The sequence below is a fragment of the Clarias gariepinus genome, chromosome 16 (genome assembly GCF_024256425.1).
Source record: "Clarias gariepinus isolate MV-2021 ecotype Netherlands chromosome 16, CGAR_prim_01v2, whole genome shotgun sequence".
In the NCBI taxonomy this organism is placed as follows: Eukaryota; Metazoa; Chordata; class Actinopteri; order Siluriformes; family Clariidae; genus Clarias; species Clarias gariepinus.
In genome coordinates, this window is record NC_071115.1 from 19,283,193 (window position 1) to 19,308,147 (window position 24,955).

The 24,955-nt window shown below is 37.7% G+C and overlaps 3 protein-coding genes across 4 annotated transcripts; 2 read left to right on the forward strand and 1 right to left on the reverse strand.

Annotated features, from left to right (window-relative positions):
• Window positions 1–588: 588 nt before the first annotated feature.
• On the forward strand, window positions 589–8,972 carry stk19 (serine/threonine kinase 19). Its single transcript, XM_053514154.1, has 6 exons — window positions 589–867; window positions 1,052–1,197; window positions 3,461–3,696; window positions 3,780–3,877; window positions 8,403–8,550; window positions 8,630–8,972. The coding sequence occupies exons 1-6, from the start codon at window positions 765–767 to the stop codon at window positions 8,673–8,675; spliced, it is 777 nt and encodes a 258-aa protein (XP_053370129.1). The 5' UTR covers window positions 589–764; the 3' UTR covers window positions 8,676–8,972.
• A 732-nt stretch (window positions 8,973–9,704) lies between these two features.
• Window positions 9,705–17,492, reverse strand: rac1b (Rac family small GTPase 1b). Of its 2 annotated transcripts, none has more exons than XM_053514156.1 (6): window positions 17,173–17,492; window positions 13,068–13,139; window positions 12,780–12,897; window positions 12,599–12,661; window positions 12,334–12,493; window positions 9,705–11,098 (listed from the first exon to the last, which is right to left on the reverse strand). In XM_053514156.1, exons 1-6 carry the CDS (start codon window positions 17,205–17,207, stop codon window positions 10,968–10,970), a joined length of 579 nt encoding a protein of 192 aa, XP_053370131.1. In that variant the 5' UTR covers window positions 17,208–17,492; the 3' UTR covers window positions 9,705–10,967. The 2 variants fall into 2 exon arrangements, with proteins under 2 accessions (XP_053370131.1, XP_053370130.1); XM_053514155.1 differs by having other exon boundaries at window positions 12,714–12,897.
• A 2,026-nt stretch (window positions 17,493–19,518) lies between these two features.
• On the forward strand, window positions 19,519–23,345 carry LOC128544768 (small integral membrane protein 10-like protein 2A). The gene is made up of 2 exons (XM_053515031.1): window positions 19,519–19,847; window positions 22,134–23,345. Exons 1-2 carry the CDS (start codon window positions 19,668–19,670, stop codon window positions 22,152–22,154), a joined length of 201 nt encoding a protein of 66 aa, XP_053371006.1. The 5' UTR covers window positions 19,519–19,667; the 3' UTR covers window positions 22,155–23,345.
• Window positions 23,346–24,955: the final 1,610 nt, after the last annotated feature.

Sequence of the window (24,955 nt, forward strand, 5' to 3'; positions counted from 1 at the left end):
GATAAGAGCATCTGCCAAATGTGTAAATGTAAATTGCAGTCTATTGGAAGGTGCCCTTTTGGTCATTTTAGTTCATTTTTCGTTTGTCGAAAGCATTCTAAAACTTTATATATATATATATATATATATATATAGTTAAACTAGAAATTGTTACTTTCTCATACATATGGAGACTTTCACAGTGGCTTAGTGGTTAGCACTGTTACCTTGCACTTTTAGGGTTCGATTACTGCCTCGGGTCTGTGTGCATGGAGTTTGCATGTTCTCCTTGTGCTTGGTGGGTTTCCTCCCAGAGTCCAAAGACATGCAGATTAGGCTAATTGGTGTTCCCAAATTGCCTGCAGTGTGTGAATGAGCATGTGAATGTTGACCAGAGGTCTAAGCACTGTTGGAAAAATAAGAATAAATACAATGGCCACCAGTGGCCTCCACCGTGCCTAGTTGAACTACAGAGTTGCTAGATAGATGGATGATTTCCTGCTGTACTGGAGAAATAGTTAAATACCACTCCAGACCAATAGATGGCGGTAAAGCACCATTGTTTTGAAAACCGATAACGTATCAAAGAACAAGTTAGTGTAGCGAAGAACACCGTAAACAAGGCAGTAATGTGTTGCCCACGTCACATCTGGAGATTTATTTTGATGTAGAATATCGTGATTTCCTTCCTTCTTTAAACATAACATGTTCTCTTCTACAAACAGGAAGTAGGTGTTCACAAGCTTGTTTGTAGTTATATTCAATCATTTACCCCCACTGAAGCTATGAACAGAAAAAGGTCGTTAATTTCGGAGACATTTGGTGTAAAGAAGAGGAGATTTGGAGCTGACAGTCTCGTCGGAAATCCTAAAGCTGAAGATGATCAAGGTGCGTTCACTAGCTCGGTGAGAGACCGTGGCTTCGCCGCGTTCAATGGCAACGTGATTCGCGGTTGCTGTTATACAACATTACAGTTTTCGTTAGACATGACACTTGTGACCGCTGCTCAGAATGTCTGTTTTATTTGTACTCATTTTTACGTACTGCTTTTATATACTGTATGTACGAACAGAGGGACCTCAAGATGTTAAAGCCACCATGAAGTACTTAATGACGCTTTTTCCAAGGAAGTTGTTTGACGACAGTCTGCCCCTGATTGTCTACAAGCACCAGCTGTACAGTTTACTCAGCGACAAGACTCTTGTGGACAAGCAGCTGGTAATGTTCCTCTCTGGCCCTCAAAATACACCTCAGAATACATTATACACCCTGACCCAGGGGGTCCGCAATTATTTAGGGAAAACGAGCCTGAATAGAAATGCTCTGAAAAGTCTTAAGATCTCTCGCCCCCCCCCCCCACACACACACTTTTTAACTTACAATAAATAATTGTCTTTATGTTAATAAACTCATTTAAAAAAATAATAATAATAAAAATAAACCTATTACTATTTTTTTCATTCATCTTCCATTAGAGATGTGGAGAAAATCGATTCAGTGTTTTGCAATTCTTTCGTGTGGCAATATATCACACCACTGGCTTAGAAATTAAATTTGTGTTTTTTGTTTTTATGGACAAACTTTAGCAAAAATAACAGCTTCCACTCTTCTTTGAAGGCTGTCCACAAGATGTTGGAGTGTTTCTGTGAGAATTCATGCCCATTCATTCTGTAGAGCATTTATGAGGTCAGGCATTGATGTTGGACAAGAAGGCCTGGCTCGCAATCCCCATTCCGGTTCATCCCAAAGTTGCTCGATGGAGTTCTGCCACATCAAACTCATTAAATGTCCATGTCTTTATAGTCCTTGATTTGTGCACTGAGGCACAGTCATGTTGGAATAGAAAAGGGCCTTCCCCTTACTGTTGCCACAAAGTTGGAAGCATAGTATTGTCCAAGATGTCTTGGTAAGCTGAACCATTAAGATTGCCCCTCACTGGGGATAACGGACAGATTGAAACACCTGAATTCAATAATTAACAATAATTTGGTCAAATACCTTTTTCCGTATCTATACATATAATAAAACTGTAAAGTTGGCATGTCTGTACATAGAAAATATTTTTGAAACCATAATTTAATGAGTAATAGAACACATCAAGGTGGTTTTTGGAATTTTTTGTTCTGTTTGTTTGTGCATGAATCACACAAAAACTACTGAAGTAATTTTAATGAGGTTTTTACAGGTGTATTTGGCCGAGCTTGAGGTAACATAAGCTTTGTTTAATCACAAATGGCCACTATAAGCTACTTTTAATTTTAGTGGAAAATGCCTTATATCATAAAAAACAACGTTGAAAAAAAAACATTAGTTCATAAGTGTACATAATAAATGCAATCTCTCATCTACTTATCCCAGGGGACTTAGGACACGGGGCAGGGTACACCATGGATTGGTTCCCAATCCATCACAGGGCTCACACACTATGGGAAATTTGGTAACCCCCTAATATGCATGTCTTTGGACTGTGGGAGGAAACCAGATACCCAGAGAAAACCTACCAAACATGGGAAGCATATGCAATCTCCGCGCACACAGACCCTAGGCGGGAATCAAACCCCTTGACCTTTGAGGTGTAAGGCAATAGTATTAACCAGTACACTACTGTGCTTATATCTTAAATTCTTAAGTTAAAGGATCTTTCAATAGGACAAATAGTAAAATATGGTAGTTTAGGTTTTAAATAGGTTGAATAACTTCATGGAAGGTTTGTTGTAATCATATACAGGTATTAAGAAATAGTACTGTGTAGATTTCTTTTTATCTTTTTTTTTTTTTTGCAATAATTTGTTTATGGACAGTACTGTAAAAGTTTTTGCCCCTTCGTTTTATGCCTAAACGATTAAGATCATCAACCCATAGTTAATATTACACAAAGATAACCCAAGTAAATACAAAATGCAGTTTTTAAATGATGATTTCATTTATTAAGGGGGAAAAAAACCTGTCCAAACCTTCCTGGCCCTATGGGAAAAATTAATTGCACCCCAGGCCCTATCCTCAAGACTTTTGAGCAAATATCTGTGGACTGATCTTTGTGTAATTTAAAATTTTAGTTTGATGATCTGAATCATTTAAGTGTAACAAATATGCAAAAAAAGAACAGGAAGTAACAATCTAATTCTTTAATGGTTAAGTGAGTACAGTTCCCACCACTTTGTACATTTAGGCATTTGCTGCCTCACTCAAAGATCAGATTTAATTATAACCAGAAAACAGTGACTAAACCCATGGTGTGTCTAATTATGTCTGGCCATATAGTGAATTAGGATGAGCACTTTAATATTTAAATGACAGAAAATAGGACTATCTGAGCTTCTATTGTAGAAAATTATTCAACAACGTTGAATCAATCAGCTTTGTGAATTCAGCAGGACTAATATATAATAAGATAATTATTGAAAATGATAATTGCAACAGCTTGCTCTGAATTGCAGTTCTATTAACATGGACTTAATTTGTCTTTTCTCTATGTTGGCAGAATGAGTTAAGGGACAAGGGAGAACTGCTTATGTTCCAACTGGGTTTCGACACGGACACATTCGCCGTTGTGTTTACTGAAGACTACAGAGACAAGGTTCTGGCAGGACAGAATGGAAAAGACACTCGTGTAACGGTCGAGAAGTTTCTGGACAAAGTGCTGCCTAATTGCTCAGGACTAAGTTTCAGCAAAAGTCAGATGCTCAAGGAGTTTCTTTTCACGGATTCTGAGATAACGTAGGAATTTTATAATGAATAATCGCAACTTGACCATGCCCTGATCTCTGTGTATGTAATCAATATTCTCCTTTTAACAACAGGCAGCTTGTGAAGTCAGGAGTGTTGACAGTGAGAGATGCAGGAAGCTGGTGGCTTTCCATTCCAAACTCTGGGCGATTTACCAAGTACTTTATTCAGGGTAAGGTGAAAAATGAACATTGATAATAAGTTTGATAAATGTAGACACGCTCACTTCTAGAGGGGAGATTCCATGATTGGGATGCATATATGATTACACATAGGTTAAAAGCAGCACATTTTAAAAGTTGATGTAAAGTGTCCTTTTTGACAACAAAAAAAATAATTTCAAATAGGTCATATAATAGATCTGCATTGTGGAAAATAAAACATCTATTTCAAAATAGACATTTAAAAATACAGATATTGGGTTAAGAACAGTCCAACACGTTCTTAAAACCTGAAAGAATAGTACTGAACTGTCAACTTTGTGAAAGACATATGGTCTGGAAAAAAACACAATGAACGCAGATCACTTAAACACTTAAAGTTAAAAATATAAACTGTAGAAGATTCAAGATTTAAAGAACTTTATTAATCCCAGAGGGAAATTGCCTTGTCTTGGTTATACAGTTGCTTTGATTAATTTACCGGGAAGTAAATTATTTCCACAAACAGAAAACATAAATTTAAAGAAATAAAAATTTTAAGAAAAATAACAATAAATAGAAGTAAAAATAGAATTAAATATAGCACACATTAAGTTACATATTGCACTTGAAATGTAGTGTAAATGAAAAGAAATATTGCACAAATGTATTGGGAATCAGATAATGCACTTGGAACTTATCTTGAGTTGTGGGAACAGTAGTGTCATAAAGTATTATTGAACAGGAACTACTGATAGTCCCTATCCCATAGTAAAAACGTTGTAGAAGTCACAGCTATGTTTAATAATAAAAGTAAGATAGGGTTGAGAATAAACAGCTGTGTGTCAGAAAAACAACCTCGTCTAATGACGAGTTCAGATTGACCCTATTCCAGAGTGTGGTCATTTCAGGGTAAAAAGGAAAGCTAAGGAAGTGATTCGGAGTGCATTTTGCCCAATGTACAAGAGGCAGTGCTATTGTTCTAAGGTTGCATCAGTTGGTCAGGTCATCAATATTATGGGAAAATAAAATTAAGGCAGCTTGGAGTTGTTATTCTCTGATGGCATGGCTATATTCCAAATTGTGAAAGAGTGGTTCTGAGAGTTAGGGTGCCACTAGATAGTCTGGTCCCCTTGAAAGCCTAATATACTGGTGTGTATATATAATATAACCTTTAAATGAATTTATTTGAGAGCATGAGGAATCGTTTTCACGTATAATTTGGCAACCAAATGATATGCCATAAAAAGCTAAAGCCAGTCGAACAAAATATATTAGTGTGCAAGCGCTTGTTGGCATGGCAGTGTAAATACAGTGTATCACTTGATCTAGATCAGTACACACAACATACGGAGGACTGATGACTCGACAGTAGCCCGGGAGACATTCATTCACATGCTCCACAAAGAGGTTACCACAGAAGGTCATCGCTGTATGGGTGACTGCAAAGTGCTGCGTCAAAACTTATTCAAGGAAAGCTGACTAGAAGCGAAAAGTCTGGTAGGAAAAGGTGAACAAACAACAGAGCATGGAGAAGATTGTCAAGCAAAGCCAATTAAAGAACTTGGGAGCGCGTCTCAGGGAGTGGAGTGAGGCTTGAGTCTTCCCCACACAGACATCTTCAGTCAATGGATCATGACTGTTGCGTTATTGTATCAGAGGGACAACATCCGAAGCATCTTAAAGTGGCTGAGGAGAAAAATAACTGGACTGTTGTTCAGTTGTCCAAAGTTCTCTTTCCAGATGAAAGTAAACTTTGCATTGGTCCCAGAGTTTAGAGGAAGAGTGGACAGGCACAGAATCCAAGTTTCTTGAAGTCTAATCTGCTGGTGTTAGTCTACGGTGCTTTATTAAGTCCAAAGTCAATACAGACATCCACCAGAAGATGGAGCACTTCATTCTTTCATCTACTGACAATATGCTGATTTCCTTTTTCAGCAGGACTGCTAACCGGACCTAAATTACCACTAACTGGTTTGCTGACCATGATATTAGTACAGTCTTATGCATATCCCTTGATAAATAACAGATTTAGGTGATTTTTTTTTTAATTGAAAAGATGTTAACGCAGTCTCTCTTGGAAATGGAAAAAATCTTTTCAGCAAACATTGATGCATAGTTACTTGTCATAAATTGAACAAAAATAAACACATTATTATGGCACTGTGCAAAAGTTTGAGCACCCTACATAATCAGTACTTAGTAACACCTCCTTTGGCAGGTATCACAGCTTGCAAAGGCTTTTTATAGCCAGCTAAAAGTCTTTCAGTTCTTGTACTTGGGATTTTCTCCCATTCTTCCTTGCAAAAGGCTCCTAGTTCTGTAATATTCTTTGGTCGTCTTGCATGCAGGGCTCTTTTAAGATCTACCCACAAATTTGCAATGATGTTTAAATCAGGTCACTGTGATGGCCATTCCAAAACCTTCAGCTTGCATCTCTTGGGTAATTCCATAGTGGATTTCCAGGCATGTTTAGGACCATACCTCGGATAATCATGGGGTGCCTAAACTGCATTCTTGATTGAACAGCCAACTCACCTGACCTGAATCCACATTGAGGTAATCTATGGGGAAGATAAGAAACCCCAGACTTACCCCCGGAATACAGACCAAAGCAACCTGGTCTCTAATAACGCCTCAGCCGTGTAACAGGCTGATGTAGTAATTGGTGGTAAAGGAACCCTAAGCAAGGATTGGGTGCATAAATGAACATGCTTTTCAGAAGTTGGACATTTTTGTTTGACCTGGAAATATTTTAATAATTTTAGATACTGGATTTTTTATTTTGAAGTCATAATCAGAGAAATGAAACTAAAAGTCTTAAACCATTTTCAAACAAAAATCACTAAGCAAATTTTGAGTAGACAAAAAGCAAAGCAAGTTTATTAAAGACAGACTTAGACAGACAAATCTGAGCCAGTCAGTTCACAGACAGATGACTCACAAAGTCCCTCAACTTCCCTAATTCACCTTATTGCTCTTCTTAGTTTCTTTGTTTGATCCATTTTTTTTATCATTTTCTAATTTTCTATCGTTTATCAGTTATTTATTACATCTATTATAAATTGTTTAGCCTGGTTGAGTGACGACTCCCAATTTCCCCTTTATCATCTTTTCCCCTAACGTTTCATCTTTGTTCATTAGTTATTCATGTGTGGGTTAGTTTCCTTGGCCCTTCTTAAGTCCTTTTTTTTGACCAGATTCTCTGGAACATTCCATTAGATTACTTAAATTTTTTTATAAACTTTTATCACAGTGTATAAGTACTTAGGCATCTGATTTCCCTCTTATTGCCTGTGGTGTGTGTATAAATAATAAGTCCACCAATCAACATGAATATGACATTTTAGGCTTTTAAACAGTACTTCTGATTCTTTTATAGGTTAAATATTATGTAGATAGTATATAGCATATTTAACTGTTCTAGTTATTTCTACTAATCCTGATAGCCCTGGATTATGATAACAGTTTTAATGAGTGATTTAATACCTGTTTATTTGCTATAATTACACCACTGTGCATGTTCTCTAAAAAGGGGAAGTTAGTCCATCTGTGAACCTTTTCCTGCTTTGTGCTTAACTCAGCAGCTTTAAGCAGACGATTTGATCTTATTTTGTACAATTTGTACGTTGAGCTTACTCACAGTCTGGCTTAAATTCCTCTTTTTGTCAGTCCTATATCTTAATTTACTTCCCTAATTTTGGGCCTTAATGCTTGCATGTTGATTTAATTGACATACTTTTAATAAATTAAATATAGTTGGTTTGATTAACATACTGTACGTGTGCTAACTGATATATACGTACTTAAACCTCCCCAAAAAATTCTAAAATTCTCACCCAATGTCTAAACGCCAGCGACTTGATGCAGTGCCGGTCCCAAGGCCGAATAAAATAGGAAAGTTGCGTAAGGAAGGGCATCCGGCGTAAAAACCTGTGCCAAGTTGTGTGCGCGGATCGGATGGTTCGTTGTGGCGACCCCTTGGCTGGAACAGCCGAAAGACCAACAACAACATGTAATGAATCTAAAACATGGGAGTTTTACTTTTGTAATTTAATTACGGGAAAAAAATCTTTATGATATTTACATTTTTTGAGATGCCCTATATAATTTTTTTTTAAATGAATTTTTTCAGGAATGCTTTTGGAAAAAAATAATGTTTTAAAATATTTCTTGTGGCTGTATCAGGAAACATTTGCAATGTTACAATGGACACGACAAACATGATAAACACAACACTGTTAACAAACGTATTTAAAGACATCACATTAATATAAGATCATAGGCAGAATTGGGCTGCCTTCAATTTATAGTATAACTTTCCCAAACGTTTGGAGACTTTTGGGGTGATGTGTACTTTAAAACTCTGTTTTGCCATAATGTGTAAATCTTATTACGTTTCATTTTTACAAGGGCTAATTGACACCCAATCATGGAATCACCCACAAAAATGAACATCACAGTAACTAACATCTCAACTATTGCAACAAAAAGCAGATTAACATCTAATTACATTGCTGCAGCTGCTTGAGTCTGATCATTATTAACCTGTTTCAGGACGCAAAGCTGTACTCGGCATGGTTAAGAAATCAAAATACAATGAAATCCTTAAGGCTGATTTGGAAGAACGTCGTGCCAAATCACAAGTCAAATTCAATATAAAGTACCACATTCATGACATAATTGGTGCAGAACTCGTAGAATGGTAAGACTACATAATTGTTTAATATTTATTAGTTTGTATTTATTATTAACATATTAATCAGTTATTTCTCTCTTCCTAGCATTCAGACCACGTCAGGGACTTTGTTACGATTTGTGGACACTTAAGATATCTTCAGCTCTGAGAACTGAGAAGCTTGTGACATTTCATTTCAGGCTATACACAGAATTTTTCTATTTTTTTTAAAGGGCGATGTTAAAAGAAAAAAATAAGATGGTAACCTGCATCTAAGCAGGTCTGCATTGAAGGGTCTATTTAATGGCCCACAGTTCACTGAAATGCTTTATTTGCTTCCAGTGAGAAGCATTATTGTGTGTAGCCTTAAATTCAGTAACATATTTTTAGTTTTTTGCACAAATGTTTGTATTTGTGACCTGATGAAAATAAATTATATATATATTCAATTCAGTGTTGCAGTGAGTCTTATTTAGCAATGTTTATTTGCTTAGAGTTCTACATAACTGGAAAATGAATCTTGTTAAATTCTAAATTAATCAACTTAAACATGGAGCAGGTACTGTTGCAACCGTAGAGCTCCAGGGTGCTCGCTTTGAACACTTCAGGAGCCTGTGCAGAGTTTTGTGTTCTCCCCATGTTGGTTGTGGGTGTTTTCCAGGCTCTTTGGTTTCTTTAAATCTCCTAAAACATAAGTGACTCTGCAACTCTTAAATAACTAAAAATTAAATAAGACCTTGCATTTTTCCCATAATAAGTCCAAACTGTGTTCCTGCCTCAGACTCTGTGTTCTTAGGATAAACTCTGGGCGTAGTGCTGGGCGATATGACCTCAAATCTATACAACACTTAATTGAAAATTTTACCTTATAATAAATGATTATTGTTGTTCTTTCCTAATGAAAGAATTCTTCATGTTCTGAGTCAACTGTTTTTTAATAGTTAACAAGATTACATTGATTAGAGGTCCTGAATGTTTTTTGTTGTTGTTGTTGATTGCCCATTCCTACTCTGGAGGCAGACCTAACATTCTTTGTCATGCTTACCTCCATAGGGTGTCTGGTGTTACCAGATTGGGTCCTATAGCTTTTCTGGATTAAAAGACCAATTGATCCACGATCATTAATGCATCTGAATCTCTTATTTGCACTCCATTAACTACAAAGCTGACCCAAAAGAAGCCACATTTAATTCTGCTTTATTTCTGTCACCATTTATGCAAAACAAGTGATTATGAATATCCCTAAAAACAGGGTTACAACATTGGCTCTAAATTGTGCACACAGACTTGCGTTGGCAAACGCACATTGTGTACTTGTGTATTCTGGGACAGTTAAAGAACGTTTGCAAAAAAAAAAAAAAGCTCTGAATGTCACTATGAATGACATTTATCAGTTAGAGAAACACACTATCCAGATGACAGAAGGGACAGTTAAATGTTAGTGTACAAAGTAAAAGTTTAGTTAAAAAATACAATTAGCTATAATGGGAATACAATGAAATAAAAGGAAAAAAGTGACTTAAATTCCTTTCATCACAATCCAACAGTAGTGTTGCCTTGTTTTTCCTAAATGATATAAAAAATTAAAAAATAAAATTTAATACAAGTTGAAAGTTTTATTATAAATGCATAAAATTTAAAGGATTCTGATAGCCCTATATAGTGTTTTATTTTTGAGATGTTTCAAATCTAGATGAGTATACAGTGTTTTAGATTGCAGTTTAACTCATTTAGGGAGGAAAATATACAGAGGGTTTTAGGGGATAAAGGTAATAAGTTGGGCATAATCATGTAGAGAGGAGGTATAACTGTGCTCATAGGAAGCACGTGAGAAACACTGAAGCTATGCTAGCACTGTTATTTAGGTCTAATGCTTTACAGTATGAAATGCAAGACAGTGACTGTAATAAACACGTAGCCAGCAACAAGTACTGATTTGTGGTAGGAGACAGACTCTACAGGGACCGTTCTTCAAATATTTAGCTCCATCTTGGCTAACCATGGGCTGTTGTTCAGCAAATGTTAAAAGAATTCAACAGAAATGTCTAGTGTATGTTCTGGTACATGTTAGTGTAGTGCTATTTGGCAAGACCAAGTTATTTCCCCTCAGTGACTTGTAAACAAACCACAAGGGCTCTTAAAAAAAAAAAAAGAAAAAGAAAAGAAATTCAACTACAGGACAACTTTGGGAAGTGTTTGCAAAAAATATGCTGAAACACCATTATTAATCCTAATATCAGTATGGGTGAGTGTAAAGAAATATGGAATTGCGGTGATCATGTCCCGTTCCTACATATCTAAAAGGTGATGGTCAGTTGTGTGAAGATATAAACTTGTAGTCAATCAAGGAAAAAAAAAAAAAAGAGGAAAATGGGAACAAGTGCACCATCCATCTTATTCCGTTCCCTCAAAATACAGCTGGGATTGTAGGTATGGCTCGCTGTCTAGAGCAGAGAACATTTTCTCTTCCTCTTCTTCACAGGGGGTGGGCAGAGAACAGCTCGAATCGCCTCGTCAAACACTGTCTTAAGGCCGCGCTGTGTCAGGGCCGAGCATTCCAGATATTTTACAGCTCCTGATGGATGGAAAAAAGTGAGATGCATGTTATTTACAAGAACTAAACTAAAATTTTTAAAAAAATAAAGTAAACGATACACAAGTTTAAACATTTCCTATCGAGGAGTTTATCGATCTCTAGGATGTCTAGCTCCAGGGATGTTAGTGTCAGTCAAATAATTAGACATGATTACCCCACCATTGACTTTTTTTAAAATACAAATTAAATGTTTTTTCCTTCTATTTGTTTGTGCCACTTTCCCTCACCTTCACTTTTTCACCTTAAAATGACAAGATATTTCACAGAAAAGTCATGACCTTGGGTGATACAGTAATAAATAAAATAGCTTTCAATCTCATGTCAGTAAACAACACTGTGACGTACATGTCCCTATAAAATGGCTTGTAAAAACAAACTAACGTGGTGCATAACGTATCTGACATGTGAACTGCCGACACTGTTTTTATTGTCCATTAGCAATATCTTAACCAAGCACTGGCCGAGTTTAAAAACAAAACAAAATAAAGGTTTAAAAAGACGCTTCAATGAAATTACACCATCATGTCTTTATGCAAGATGAGTTCCAAGTAATTAAATCCTACAAACATGGTCATGTGACTAATATTTAAGCACAACTTGTGTAGCCAAAAACCTATCCCATGCACTTGTACTAAAGGTTAAAACATGTAATTTGCATTAAAATTAAGTGTATGTAGTACTCTTATACAAAGACTAGATGTGCCCACATGAATTCAATTGCACTCTCATAAGCTGGTTTTTTTAAATAAAATGTACAGCGCAATGAATTGAATTTTGGAAGGACATTGAATTTTGGAAGGAAATGTGTTGTGTCACCTCTAAATGCCCAGAATGAAGGTGCGAGATTGTGTTTATTGAGGAGATTTAAATTACACACTCATAACTGCTTGTTTTTTAAAAAAATAATAAATTAATTTAAAAAAGTACACATCATCTAATAACTTTTGCAAAGAACTTGGTCTTTTTCATTTTAATTTCAAATTAGCATATCTTCTCTTCCCATGGGCCAATTGCAATTTAACCTACACGTTACCTCAAGCTCGGCTAAACACACCTGCGAAAAACCCCATTAAAATTTGTTCAGTAGTTTTTGTGATGCGTGCACCAACAGACAGACAAAAGTAGGACTGGTTATCATTCCATGAAAATGTCAAACCATAACACCCTTACTCTAAAAGTATGAAAGTCAGTAACCTGATCCTGCACATACATACCGATCTCTTTAGCCATAGCCAGGCCTTGAGGGTAGGTGATAGGAGTGAGCTTTTTCTCCTTCAGCTTCTCAATAGTGTCCTTGTCATCCCTCAGATCAAGCTTAGTTCCCACCAGGATGATTGGAGTGTTGGGGCAATGATGTCTCACCTCTGGGTACCACTGTACACAATAAAACATATTCAACCATTTATAAAGTTTGCTACAACCATTTATTGTGGATGACTCAAAAAAAAAAAAAAATTAATAAATAAAAACTGGACTCACCTTTGCACGAACATTTTCAAAAGAGGCAGGACTCACGAGGGAGAAGCAGATCAGAAACACATCCTAGAAGGTGGGAGTGGCATTATGAAACAAGTTTTGTAATACAAGAGCACACAGATGGCTTCCATGCCCTGAATAAGATAAAAGCTTGCCCCATATAGAGAATTTGAAAAGGTCTTACTGTCTGAGGGTAGGAGAGAGGACGGAGCCTGTCGTAGTCTTCCTGTCCAGCTGTGTCCCATAAACCCAGATTGACTGGTTTGCCATCCACCATCACATTTGCAGAGTAATTATCAAATCTGCAAACAAAACACCAGGGAAGAGGATCATATTCAACTGGAAAGTGCATATTTTTCTGAAATATGTGTACCCGAGGCCACAAGTACTCATAATTTAGAGAAACAACAACAAAAAAAAAAAAAAAAAAAAAGAACATGCAGTAGGTGAGGTGTGTGCGGTGAGTACTCACACTGTGGGGATGTACTCTCCAGGGAATGCATTGGTGGTATAGCTGATCAGCAGGCATGTTTTACCAACAGCCCTGAAAACAGGAGAAAAAGCAAAGGCACAGTTACTACCGCGGCTTATAGTCAAGTTGTAAAAAATTTTTTGGAGAATGCTGGTGGTAGGGGTAGCAAAGCAAACTTTTCTTAAGGACCAGACACATTTATATTTGAAATTAGATTTTTTAAAAATGAATAGCTGATGCTGTATTTTACTTCTCACAGTCATGTTTGAAAATGCAGTTCACTGTAAGGATCACGGGTTTGTAAATATTTCAATTTTGATATACTTTTTTCGCGGATTTTCTTACAATTCTAAATAAACTTAGCAAATAATCTGCTGCGTGGACAGTCTAGAGCATGCCACCCGCAAGATTATATTTTTTTCTCCCACATCTATAATTTATTACTGTATGATGCTGTAGGTGCAATATTTTTTTTATACAAGTTTTACTTAAAAAAAAAAAAAAAAGTAAATGAGATCAGGCACAATAGGGCTAAACTTTGCTTCGCTAAGGGAAATTAAGTACACACGCTTTATATAATGCAAGCTAGCTGGCTCGCTAACTTAACGTTAAAAGGTACGCCGGGTAATTGGCCTCCCTGGTTTCCTTCACATTTTACATCAATACCGTGTATTTATGAAAAGTATGGTTTGCTATGTCCACCGATGATGTTTCTAACACGGTTTATATTAGGATGTGAGCACATTTCATTGTGAGCACAAATGACACACAGAAAAAACCTCTGTGCAGTTAGTGGAAATATATGCACTCTTGGAATGCAACTTAATCAAATTAAATGAACCAGACCTAAATGCTATATTATATGCTTACCATCTGATTGAAAAAAATACCAATAAATAAAGATTTTTTGACTGCTACAAAAAAAAAAAAAAAAATCTCTGACCTTCCAAAGAATTCTGGGTATAAGTGTGAAAAGTTAAAAGCAAAGTTTTAACAATGACAAAACTCTAGTTGTCTATATGATCAAGTAATTTCTTAAATCAAGGTCATGTAGTGTTCTCAGAGGCAAGCTGAGACACCTGCAGCCATTTTTACCACTTCTTGGTCTGTTTTTAAAGAAAATGTCAGGTTGTGAGATTTAAGGAATTACCATTATAATCATAAGTAACCAGACCAGTGTGGTTAGTTGTACTGTGCGTGTCTGACCATGCTAACTACTGACACTCAAATTTAATTCCAGGGATTAAAAAGGGATCATAAAAAAAAAATCTACAGTACGTTTTGAAAATGCGTTTAAAAAACAAGCCATGCAAAAATAATAAGCACCTTTGTAATGAGCTACTGTATATGATCAACGGTCCTGTATTCGAAAGATACACCTTGCATAAACACACTGCACCTTTATTAGGAACACTTGTACTTTCATGCAGTTATGCAATCTGCTAACCATGTGGCAGCAGTGCAATGCAAACAATCCTGCAGGTACAGACTCATAACAAAAATCTAAATTAAGATAAATTTTATCTCAATGACTTTGATCATGACGTGAGCAATGGCACCAGATGAACTTGTTTGAGAATTTCAGAAACTGCTGATTTTTTTTGTCTGATTTCACATACAACAGTCTTTAGTGTGTCAGAACAGTGGCTTAAAAAAAAAAAATAATAATAATAATAAAACACACTGAGTGAGCGACTAAGACTCCGTCCACAAGAAGCCGGTGCGTTCCCTATCCGATAATTTTTTTTCCGTGAACACGGCATTGTCTCAAGAAATATCTGCGTACACACGAAACCACTAAAAACGGTGTAGTATATATGCCAGACCAGTATGGGGCGCTGTAATTCTGCCATAGAGATACACTATACACGGAGAAGAAGACTTTGAGCATGCGCATAACCTTGCGCGCTGTATACGAACCAAGATGGTGTTGTCCATTATCGCTTGTTGCTCATAACAGTTGCATAGAAGCAATAGATTTTGCTGTAATAAAGCTAGTAGGCTTTGTAGCAACACGAACACAATCATGTAGTCCGCCATTATTGTTGTTGCTGTTACGTGTGACGCAGCCGACACGTGATGTGATGACATTATCGTTTCACAAAATATACGGATTGGCCGTACACACGAAGATGCAAGGGTGTCGTTTTCAGATTTATCCACTTTGGGACCCGGTTTCAAAAAATATCGGTTTCAGTCTCCTAAAATGCCGGATCCGTGTGGACGAAACGCCAATACGATAAAAAAATTTATACGTATACAGCGAAACGCGTCTCCGTGTGGGCAGGCCCCAAGTTCTGTGGGTGAAAATGCATTGTTGATAAAAGTTACAGGACAACGGCCAGACTGGTTTAAACTGCCAGGAAGGATAGACTAACTCAAATAATGAGTCAGAATCAGAAGACCACACAGGTCCACATCCATCAGCCAAGTACAAGAATCAGACTCCATCATGGAAAGAGACTTGCTTAAACTGAACTGTTAAAATAAACAGTTAAAAAAATAATTCTGGTCTTTGACCTTTTAGTTTCTGTCACTCTGGGTCCATGACAGGGTAAGATTCTTGTTTTTGGCTGATGGGAGTGGAACGCAGTGTACCCCCACCCTGCTGTGGCCCATCCACCTTGGGGTCCAATTTTGTGTTTTATGGTACATTTCTGCTCAAAATGTTTGTAAAAAGTGAGTTCCTGTCAATACACAAAGGAATTAAGAAACCTGCAACATCATCTAACAAACCGCCAGATTCATTGATTACAGGGGAAAATTTTGATTCAGTGATGCATCACGATTATTTTGTGTGGCAATTCAGGTATCACCACATTGACTCCAGAATTGACTTCATAAATTATTTTTGGATTTCTATACATGTTTGCATTTGAGACGGCAAGACATTGCTGTTCCCCTATGAATTCTACACAGGACACATACTAAACTACTCATGCATCAAGCAGCATCCTGTGTGTAGGGGAGATTTATTTGCCAAGTTTGTTTAGAATTGTAACAATTCTCAAAAACAAACAATTATCCAAAACAAATATGTATACTGAATCGGGATATTTATCCCAATGGCTAACTGTGATGCTTATAGAATCACAATTTATATATATCAAATAGAGCCGGCACCAGGGTATTTTGATAATACTGTATCCTCTGGTCCCTTGTGATTCCCATCCCTACTGATTACATTATAACATTTCAACATAAACATAATGTGCTTCAGGAATGAGATTAAATCCCTTCTTAACCTAGAAGTATCTGGGAAGTTCAGGAAGTGCGGAATAGTTTACAACCCTGTGTATAAAGTGCAGCTGCTGTGTGCGTCCTCACAGAGAGATACTAGGTGACTCGCACGCGCTCACTGGCTTTCCCCGGGATGAACAAACCACGCCCACTTCCCACTTTCACACTTGCAGCAAAAAAAAAAAATCTCAAGGAAACACAAGAACTTCCTCATAACCAAAATGCACGCGAGCGTGACGAGGAAAAGAATGGGGAATAACAAAAAATTGAGGACTATACTGGGTTTCGCCTGCGGTTACACGGATTCCAGTCAGGCACAGCGTGTGTGTGTCTGTGTGAGAGAGTTAATGCCACTTGGCCCGGGACAGGAAATACTGCGTCACTCCCTATCCCTACGGTTTAAAGGTAACTACTAGGCAGTTACGTCACTAACCCGCGTACCTGCGTCCGTAAATAAACGATTTATTTGGTCGATTTTAAGCTTTTTTTTTTTTTGTAAGATCGACCAGATCCATAAATAACACTATAGTATACGTTAAATGACCACAACTATATTATCTAGCTTTTACAAAAGTATTTCCGATTTCTTCATTAAAATCTCCACATCCGTCTAGCGATCCTATCTGAAAAAAAACAAACTAATATAACACGTGTAAGTGTGTGTTTGTGTGGTACTTAAACGACGTGTTATCTCTGATTTATATTTATCCAAACAGTCACTAACTTACCTAACGTTGTATTCTACAAAACTAAACAGTTAGCTTAGCTTGGTCAGCGGAGTTTTCACACGGCCTCGCGAGATTTTTCGGATTTTTAACATAAGACTAAGCGATAAAATACAGAAACTCTTAAACCTGAGGCTTACCCGTCTCCTACCACGACACACTTTATGGCCTGCATTGGTCCGCGATGTCTCCAGGCGTTTTCTCTCCTTTTTGCGTGGCTTTACTAGCTAGCTTCTTGGCTAATTACTCGTTAGCTCCCGTGCAATACGCAAACAATCGGCCAGACAATCCCAGCCTTTACAAGTTTCTTGAAATATCTACCGAATTTTTAGATAATAATGTTTGCAGTCGTTAAAAACCGCCAACTATTAAATATTTCAAGTCTACTTTTAACGCCCTTCGAACATTCCACCGTTGGGCGAACAGCAGACTCCACAGAGTAACAGAAAAGTTTGTAGCCACCACCCAACGGAACCAGACTCATAAATGAACAAACCCGCTTCCGGTTTAGCTCCAGTTATTCACAAATAAAAGTCCTCCTTCATTAGCGTCTTATTGGAATTCCACTCACGGTCTTTTATTTTATTTTCGGTCACATTTGTCCAACAGCTGGTTCAACTGCTAAGACGCCAGCTGCACATTTTTTAGGACATTAGGCCAAATGTAAATGTCAAAATCATGGAAAGAAATATAAGTAAATAATAAAACTCAACCATTAAGATAATCCACACTGAATAATAGCTTCTGAAGTATTTTAAACACATAAATTCTTTGACATTTACAAATTGTTTAAATATTTTAAATTAAAAATATATAAATAAATCACACTTTTAACCATTTAAAAGTTAAAGTTAATGTGAAATATTTTTCAGATAAGCTGTCAATGGTCCCCTCACTGGTTTCACTTTAATAAGAGAAAATACAGCTTGTTACTGAGAAAATAGAAAACACCAAGTCCTCACTCACTATCAGAAAACTTACAAAGCACTGACACTTGGGACTCCTTTCTTAAGTGTTAACTAAACATATTCTTGCAAAGCCTTTCACTATATCATCCTTTCTTTACTTACTTCTAAATATTTATTTCATTTGTTTATTATAATGTTAGATTATGGCACATCTGCTTGGCATTGCTAGAAATTCTGGGCCAATTGAATACTTAACATTCCCAGCCAGTGCCCAAACCCCAGTCACTGGATGCAATGACGGTCCCAAGCCTGAATGGAAGGGTTGTGCCAGGAAGGGCATCCGACGTAAAACCTGTGCCAAGCTTGTATGTGGGACTGGATGGTCCACTGTGGCGACCCCTTGTCGGGAGCAGCCGAAAGACCACCAACAACAACAACAACTTGGATGCTTAACATACTCACTTTCATGGCATTCCTTACAGAGTGAGACTAGGTATCGTTAAGTTTTTAAGGGGCCCATAATTTTTAGCAATGCATGGTAGCACAGCTCCAAGAGCTAGGAAGATTAGAAAGCAATGTTAAGAGTCTTTCAAAATGTGGAGTCACTGATTATGAAAGAAAGTATTGAATGTATTTTTATTTATATATTTATTTTAAGAATGACTGGATTGGAATGTCAGCTTTAAAGGACAGGGAAGCTTTGGAGAAAGAGAGAGATCTACAGGTGGTGGTGATGCAGCCCTACAGAACTTTTAGATGTTAACTAGACTAACTAGATTTTGAATGGTCCTGAGAGGAAACGTGTAGAGAAGAAAGAGTGTGTGGAAGTACTGAATAAAGCAGACTAAGAGTTCAAGACACAGAACAAGTCAAGACAAGATCAGGGAAGGAAGTATTGGAAAATCTGCATTAAGAGGCCAGGAAGATAAGGGAGAACGGTCAGTAACTTGGCCAACCTACTGCATTCCAACCGGCATTAAACAACAAATAAGAAGAAGAATTTAACACACTGGGCTCCTAGTGTTGACAAAGTCAACACTTTTTAATTGTCATAGTATTGTTAAGAGCCCCTGTCACTCAGATGCCCTTGGAATTACCCCCACCCCTTTCACCACGAGCGTCTCAGTTGAGCGTCTTACTATAGAAACAATAAGATTTTTAAAAATGTATTAATATAAATAAACATACGACTTAATTTACAGCCTGGAGTACAGTCAGAGGTGGTGTTAGAAATGGAAGTCTTCTGACCAATCAGATTTGAAAGTTCCTTAGCCCTATGAGATAACAATGTACAGTAAGAAAGAAAGTGTGATGTATTGAATATCAGCATTGTTCCTCAGAGAAAGAAATAGGTACCAATAAGTCACAGCTGGATAGAGTGCTGTGTGTCTCCGAGCCATTTTACACACTTGCAGCGCATAGCAAGTGTAACATTATCATTTTTAATGCAAATTCTGATTTTATGTAATGAACACACACACACAGAGGGAGAGAGAGAGCGAGAGAGAGAGAGAGTAGTCGCGCATACTCAGTGTTTACGGTAACCGGAAGTGCGTCTCACACTATTTGGTCCGGGTCGGGTGTATTCAGCTTGGAGCAGCACAGAGGGTGGAGTATGAGCTCAATGAGATACGGATAGTGTTTGGATATTTGTACCGAGTGTGAAAACATGCGCAGGTGATTCAGGAGCTCGAGCCGGGGAAGCAGCGCGCGCGACACGGCGGCTTATGGCGGGACTCTCGTACCTGGTGCTCCGCTTTTCGGGATCCGCTGGTCGGACCTACGGCGTGTTTTCAAAGGGACTGACGAGGACTTTGTTGATCTTTTTTGATTTGGCGTGGCGTCTCCGCATCCGATTCCCTTACCTCTACCTCATCGCCTCCATGATGTTTAACGTGAGATTACAGGTATGATAAAGAAGTTGTCCAAGGGCTTAGACTGATGTTTAGTCTCAATGCAATCCGGCTGTCACAGTTTCATACCGAGCCAGGGTGGGAATTCATTTCAATAATAGCATGCTTTTAAAACGTCTTTTGTGCATGCAACAGTCCTATATCCTGCTTGACAATAATAGCTTTTATTTTATTGCAACAATATGAATATAATAACTCAGGAACAGGCCTTTTGTTCAGCCTAGGTTCAAATCTGATCAGTTATCTGAGAAAGACAAAGATCACTTTCTCATTTATCATCTATACCACTTTATTCTGTATACAGTGTTGTGGGGGACCTGGAGCATAACCCAGGAGACCTAGGGCACCAGGTGGAGTACACCTTGGATGGGGTGTATATACACACACACCCACACACTCAAACACTACGGGCAATTTGGGAACGCCATTTGGCTTAATACACATATGTTTTTACTGTGGGAAGAAACCGGAGTATCCAGAGGAAACCCACCAAGTACAGAGAGAACATGCAAACTCCATGTGCACAGAGGTGGGAATCGAACCCAGACTCGGAGGTGCAAGGTGACAGTGCTAACTACTGAGCCACAATATCGCCCTACCTATGATCCGTAATTTTACATTTCTGGATTCCAGAGAGCTACAGTTAGGTCCTTGAGCCTTTACAGTAGCTATAAATTCCACAGAGGCCTCAAAACGTACATATTTCCAACACATTACTCGAATGTAGTCACTCATTTTTAGTAGCTGTTTTCATTCTGGTCAGGGTTGTCACAGATCTGGAGCCTATCCTGGAGCCACCAGATGTAAGGCAGGATGGGATGACAGTTTATCACAGGGCAACTAGTGTCAGTTTAGCATAGCCAATCTACCAACCAGCATCTTTTTAGACAGTGAGAGTAAACCAGAGAATAAACTTACACAGCCATGAGAAAAAAAGATTAGAACACCACATAAACTGTGATATGAATTTAATGACTGCACAACGGTCTCTTTAATGATTTTAATAAGATGCAATAATATTGTGTACATGATAGAGCCATTACACTTTTGATTTACTTTGGTTTTGATTAAAAGACTGGCAAATGAACATAATGTTCATTTCAGCTCTGCTATATTGCATGTTGCTAATAAACACCTGCCTAAAATTGTGTGGGTCCCAATTTTGCCACCGTGATAGTGATGTGCTATGTGTTTTAACCTTTAAGCATTAACCTTTTTAAAAATTTGAGCTCTTCTATTGAATCATACTACACGGGCCAGCTTTCACTCCCCACGTGTATCGATGAGCCTTGGACACGTGACCTTGTCACTGATTCACTGGTTCTCCGTCCTTGGTAGGTCCTGACCATTGCAGACCAGGAACATCTCACAAGAGCTGCAGTTCTGAAGTTGGTCAGAATATCACATCACACATCACGATTTGGCCTTTTTCAATATCACGTTACAATGACAAGAGTGTGGGATATATTAGGCACAACATATTATATATTAAGTGTGCACTTTTTTTTTCTAAAGTTGATTTGTTGGAAGCAGAAAAAATGGGCAACTTGAGAAACTTTGACAGAGGACAAATTATGATGGTTAGATTCCCGGATCAGAGCAACTCCAAAACTGCAGCTCTTGTGGGATGTTCCAAGTCTGCCAAGGCTACACTGATGTGCATGGGGAGTGAAAACTGGCAGGTATAGTCTGATCCAATAGAAGAGCTCAACAGGCAACCCATCCTCATTTGGGTGAAACTAAGTCTGAGTCTAGGTAGTTATTGGAGGCTCAGGTAGACTTGTAGGACATTCCAGTCTTGAACTATCGAGCAAAGTCGAGGCCATCAGTCGAGGCCAGAACCGTCTTCATGGTAGAGTAAAACCGTTCCCAGACACCAGATGCATTCCAAAGAGACACACGGGGCATCCGTGTGATGGTAATGCTGGTTCCCGTAGAAAGGTGTCTGAACACACAGTGCATTGCTGTTTTTGGTGGCAAAAGGGAGACCTACTCAATATAGACAGGTGGTCATAATTTAATAGCTGATTGGTTTATATTCCCTCTCAATCCATATCAACACTGACACATAGCAACAGTATGTTGCACCAAATGCTTAAAGATGTAGTGTTGACTGTATTCATGCATATGATTTATATCACAAGAGACTTGACTTTTAACAAAACTCATGAGTATCATCTTAAGGGGGATGTTAAGGGTGAATTTTCAAGCATAAGTGCTAACCATCAAAATATTTTACATGAATATTTTGCACAAAAATATTTCTTTTGTTTTGTGCAGGTCCACATTGAGATACATTAATTTCCATCCAAGAAATTCTGAAATGTCAACATCTCTGGACCAGAGAGCTCATATGCTGCTCATGCTGCTTTGGAAGTCAGCTGAGGCCATAGGAAACCCAGCACTGGAAGAACTATGGACGCACACACAAAGGTGAAGCTGAAACCTACCAACGCTGTTTCCCCACAGGATACTGTCCAGAAGAGGCTGTATTTGCTTCAGAAAAAAATGTGAACCTTAAGGTCAGCTTTTACAGCTGAGTATCTCGCACAGCGGCTCACTCCTGACTGCCACGGCTTTTTTTTGGGGTACACATGGAAATTTCAGGGAGACGTCAGTACAAAGGGAGTTGATGAGTCACTTGTAGCGATCACACAAGTGACTCATAAAATGTCGATTGCCTTTTTTTAACAGGTCCACTACAGCTATGAGATGAATTCTCACATGCTCTGTTCTGTTCGGTCAGGGGAGTTTTCATTCATTTATGTAGCATTTGACCGATCTCGCACTTGCATTGCATGCCACTTCTTTTTGTTTACCATATAGATTAGGACCGAGCCTCTCACTGGTAATGGTTTATAAATGTACATAAGGTAACGTCAGATTTCTAGGTTGTTGGGTTTTTCTTTTTTTTCCCCCCTATTTCCCCAGCATCGATGGCATTTATAGTTTATGTAGGCTACCATAGCCTATAATTTATATTGAGAAGTACATGATTCTCCACAGATTGTGGCACATTTTAAAACAATGATGGTTTGGTTTAAGAAAAAAAAAGCATGCCAGGGAACAGGAATTTTAATTGTGGATGCAGAAGAATATTTAAGGACCCAATGATAAAAACAGTTCATGTTCTACATGTTATCAAGTTAACTTTTTGTCACAAGTAGTGCTCTGATGTTTATTAACTTTTTCCCCCACATATAATATTTTTAAAGAATGCCACAGACCAATAATCCCATCGTTTTATCTAATGGGCTCCACTTATTACACTGTTTTTATCGTCTGTAAGTCGCAGTCCTGCCTCCTGCCTGCAAGTCAGTACAGCTGTTTTTAGACTACAGTAAATGGTACTTAAAAATGTGTTTAATCTTAAATATGATATGGATTTTCTTGTTCGTCTTTTGTCAGTGCGTTATTTGAAATGTGCAATTACTTTAAACAGCAAGCATAAGTAATGTAAAAACCTGAATACAATAAAAGAATGAAGAACAAGTCTTTTTCTTTGCCTTAATATTATCAATAATGATGATGATAATAAAAATAATATTATTTTTAATGAATTATACCACAGTGCTGTTGAAATATTCAGTTCTTATTGGGCAGATGTTTTGATTAGTTTTCAGGTTAGGGCTGAGGTATAATTCAAACCCCAAATTTGATATTAGTGTGTTCATGCTGATACGTTTCTAATTTGTTTGACATTTTCTGTAAGAAGATTCTCACAGAGTATTCCTTGTGTGTGTGTAAGTTTTCTGACCCAGCAGTGAGTTCATTTTTTTTTTATTGCTTTTAGTTGCTTCTCTAATGCTCAACCTGCTCTTTTCTCATCCGGGCTTTTGGACCAGCAACAGTCGAGTGATTTTGTATGGGCCTGGAGTTAAGGTCTTCACCCAAGAGCCCAACAGCGGCAACTCTGCAATAGCAGGTCACAAACCCCCAAATGGCTCATATGGAGTCTGTATACTGCCTGTAATAACAGACCGTATGTGAGTCGAGGACGTGTGGCTTGAGCCACTCTCTGCCTCTCTGAAGCCACTTCTCCACCCAGCATTCAGAACTTCACACGTGCAGAGAATGTATCTGGCATGAATGTCAAAGGCAACAGGATTTTTTTTCTTTTATTTTTTTTTTTTACTCATATCAGATGAACCATATGTCTAGAGAGTTGTTTGAGCTGTTTAAGAGAGGAGGCTTGAAAAATGTGGCATGTCAAGGTTCATGAGAGTACTTAAAAAATTTTATGCAGTATAGCAGCTTTTCCACAGTGACTCAAAGACGTTTTTTTCAATGTGTAAATGCTACTCTATTTGTTGTTGACATGATTTTTATCAAAATATTAGAGTTTTTTAGGCCAATACGGCTGCCCAGTTCTGAATCGGAAAAGCAAGAATTTTGGCAAAACTGATCGGTCCGATCCCATGGAAAAGTAGTAGCACACTATTCAGTCCTTCAGTATAACTCACATTAATTGACCAATGTTTTTATCCTTCAAAAAAGTTTTTATTTTATGCAGAGAAATTGCTCTGCAACAATCAATATTCAGTATGAAGCCCTTTATTTTTCGAAACCCACAGGATCTGGTTTGACATAGAGTCAAAAAGACGACTGAGTACTCTGGTATCATTTGTTCAATCCATACCTGCTTGATTGCACAGGGCACATACATATGCACACTATAGGTAATTTTGGGAACACCAATTAGCATGATCTGCATGTCTTTGGACTGTGGGAGAAAACCGGAGGAAACCCACCAATCACTGGGAGAACATGCAGACAAATCCGGAGCGGGAATCAAGGTGACTGTGCTAATCACTAAGCCACTGTGCTGCCACATATTTGTTCCATCCATTAAATAAACCAGCTGATTCTATCTAGCACTACAGGCAAGAACTAATTAGTAAAATTATCTGAATTTTGCATAGAGAGAACTAGAATACATAGCCCACTGTATGTTATCTTTACTCCTTTGGCCACCCTTGTAGTGGCTATTTTTATAGAGAATTAAAGCAATGATTTAGTTTAGAAAAAAAAAAAATCAAACTTACATTTAAATCTGAGACATGATTTGAACCCTTGGGTAAATCATAATAACATTTAATTGA

Excerpts from the sequence above, each read along its gene's own strand:
- stk19 (XM_053514154.1), top strand. The coding sequence starts at position 765 with ATGAACAGAAAAAGGTCGTTAATTTCGGAGACATTTGGTGTAAAGAAG. Across the intron at positions 1,198-3,460 it reads CTCTTGTGGACAAGCAGCTG|AATGAGTTAAGGGACAAGGG; the intron begins GTAATGTTCCTC and ends CTATGTTGGCAG. Across the intron at positions 3,878-8,402 it reads TACCAAGTACTTTATTCAGG|GACGCAAAGCTGTACTCGGC; the intron begins GTAAGGTGAAAA and ends AACCTGTTTCAG.
- rac1b (XM_053514155.1), bottom strand. The coding sequence starts at position 17,207 with ATGCAGGCCATAAAGTGTGTCGTGGTAGGAGACGG. Across the intron at positions 12,898-13,067 it reads GGAGAGTACATCCCCACAGT|ATTTGATAATTACTCTGCAA; the intron begins GTGAGTACTCAC and ends TTTTGTTTGCAG. Across the intron at positions 12,494-12,598 it reads TTGAAAATGTTCGTGCAAAG|TGGTACCCAGAGGTGAGACA; the intron begins GTGAGTCCAGTT and ends TATTGTGTACAG.
- LOC128544768 (XM_053515031.1), top strand. The coding sequence starts at position 19,668 with ATGGCGGGACTCTCGTACCTGGTGCTCCGCTTTTCGGGATCCGCTGGT. Across the intron at positions 19,848-22,133 it reads TGTTTAACGTGAGATTACAG|GTCCACATTGAGATACATTA; the intron begins GTATGATAAAGA and ends TGTTTTGTGCAG.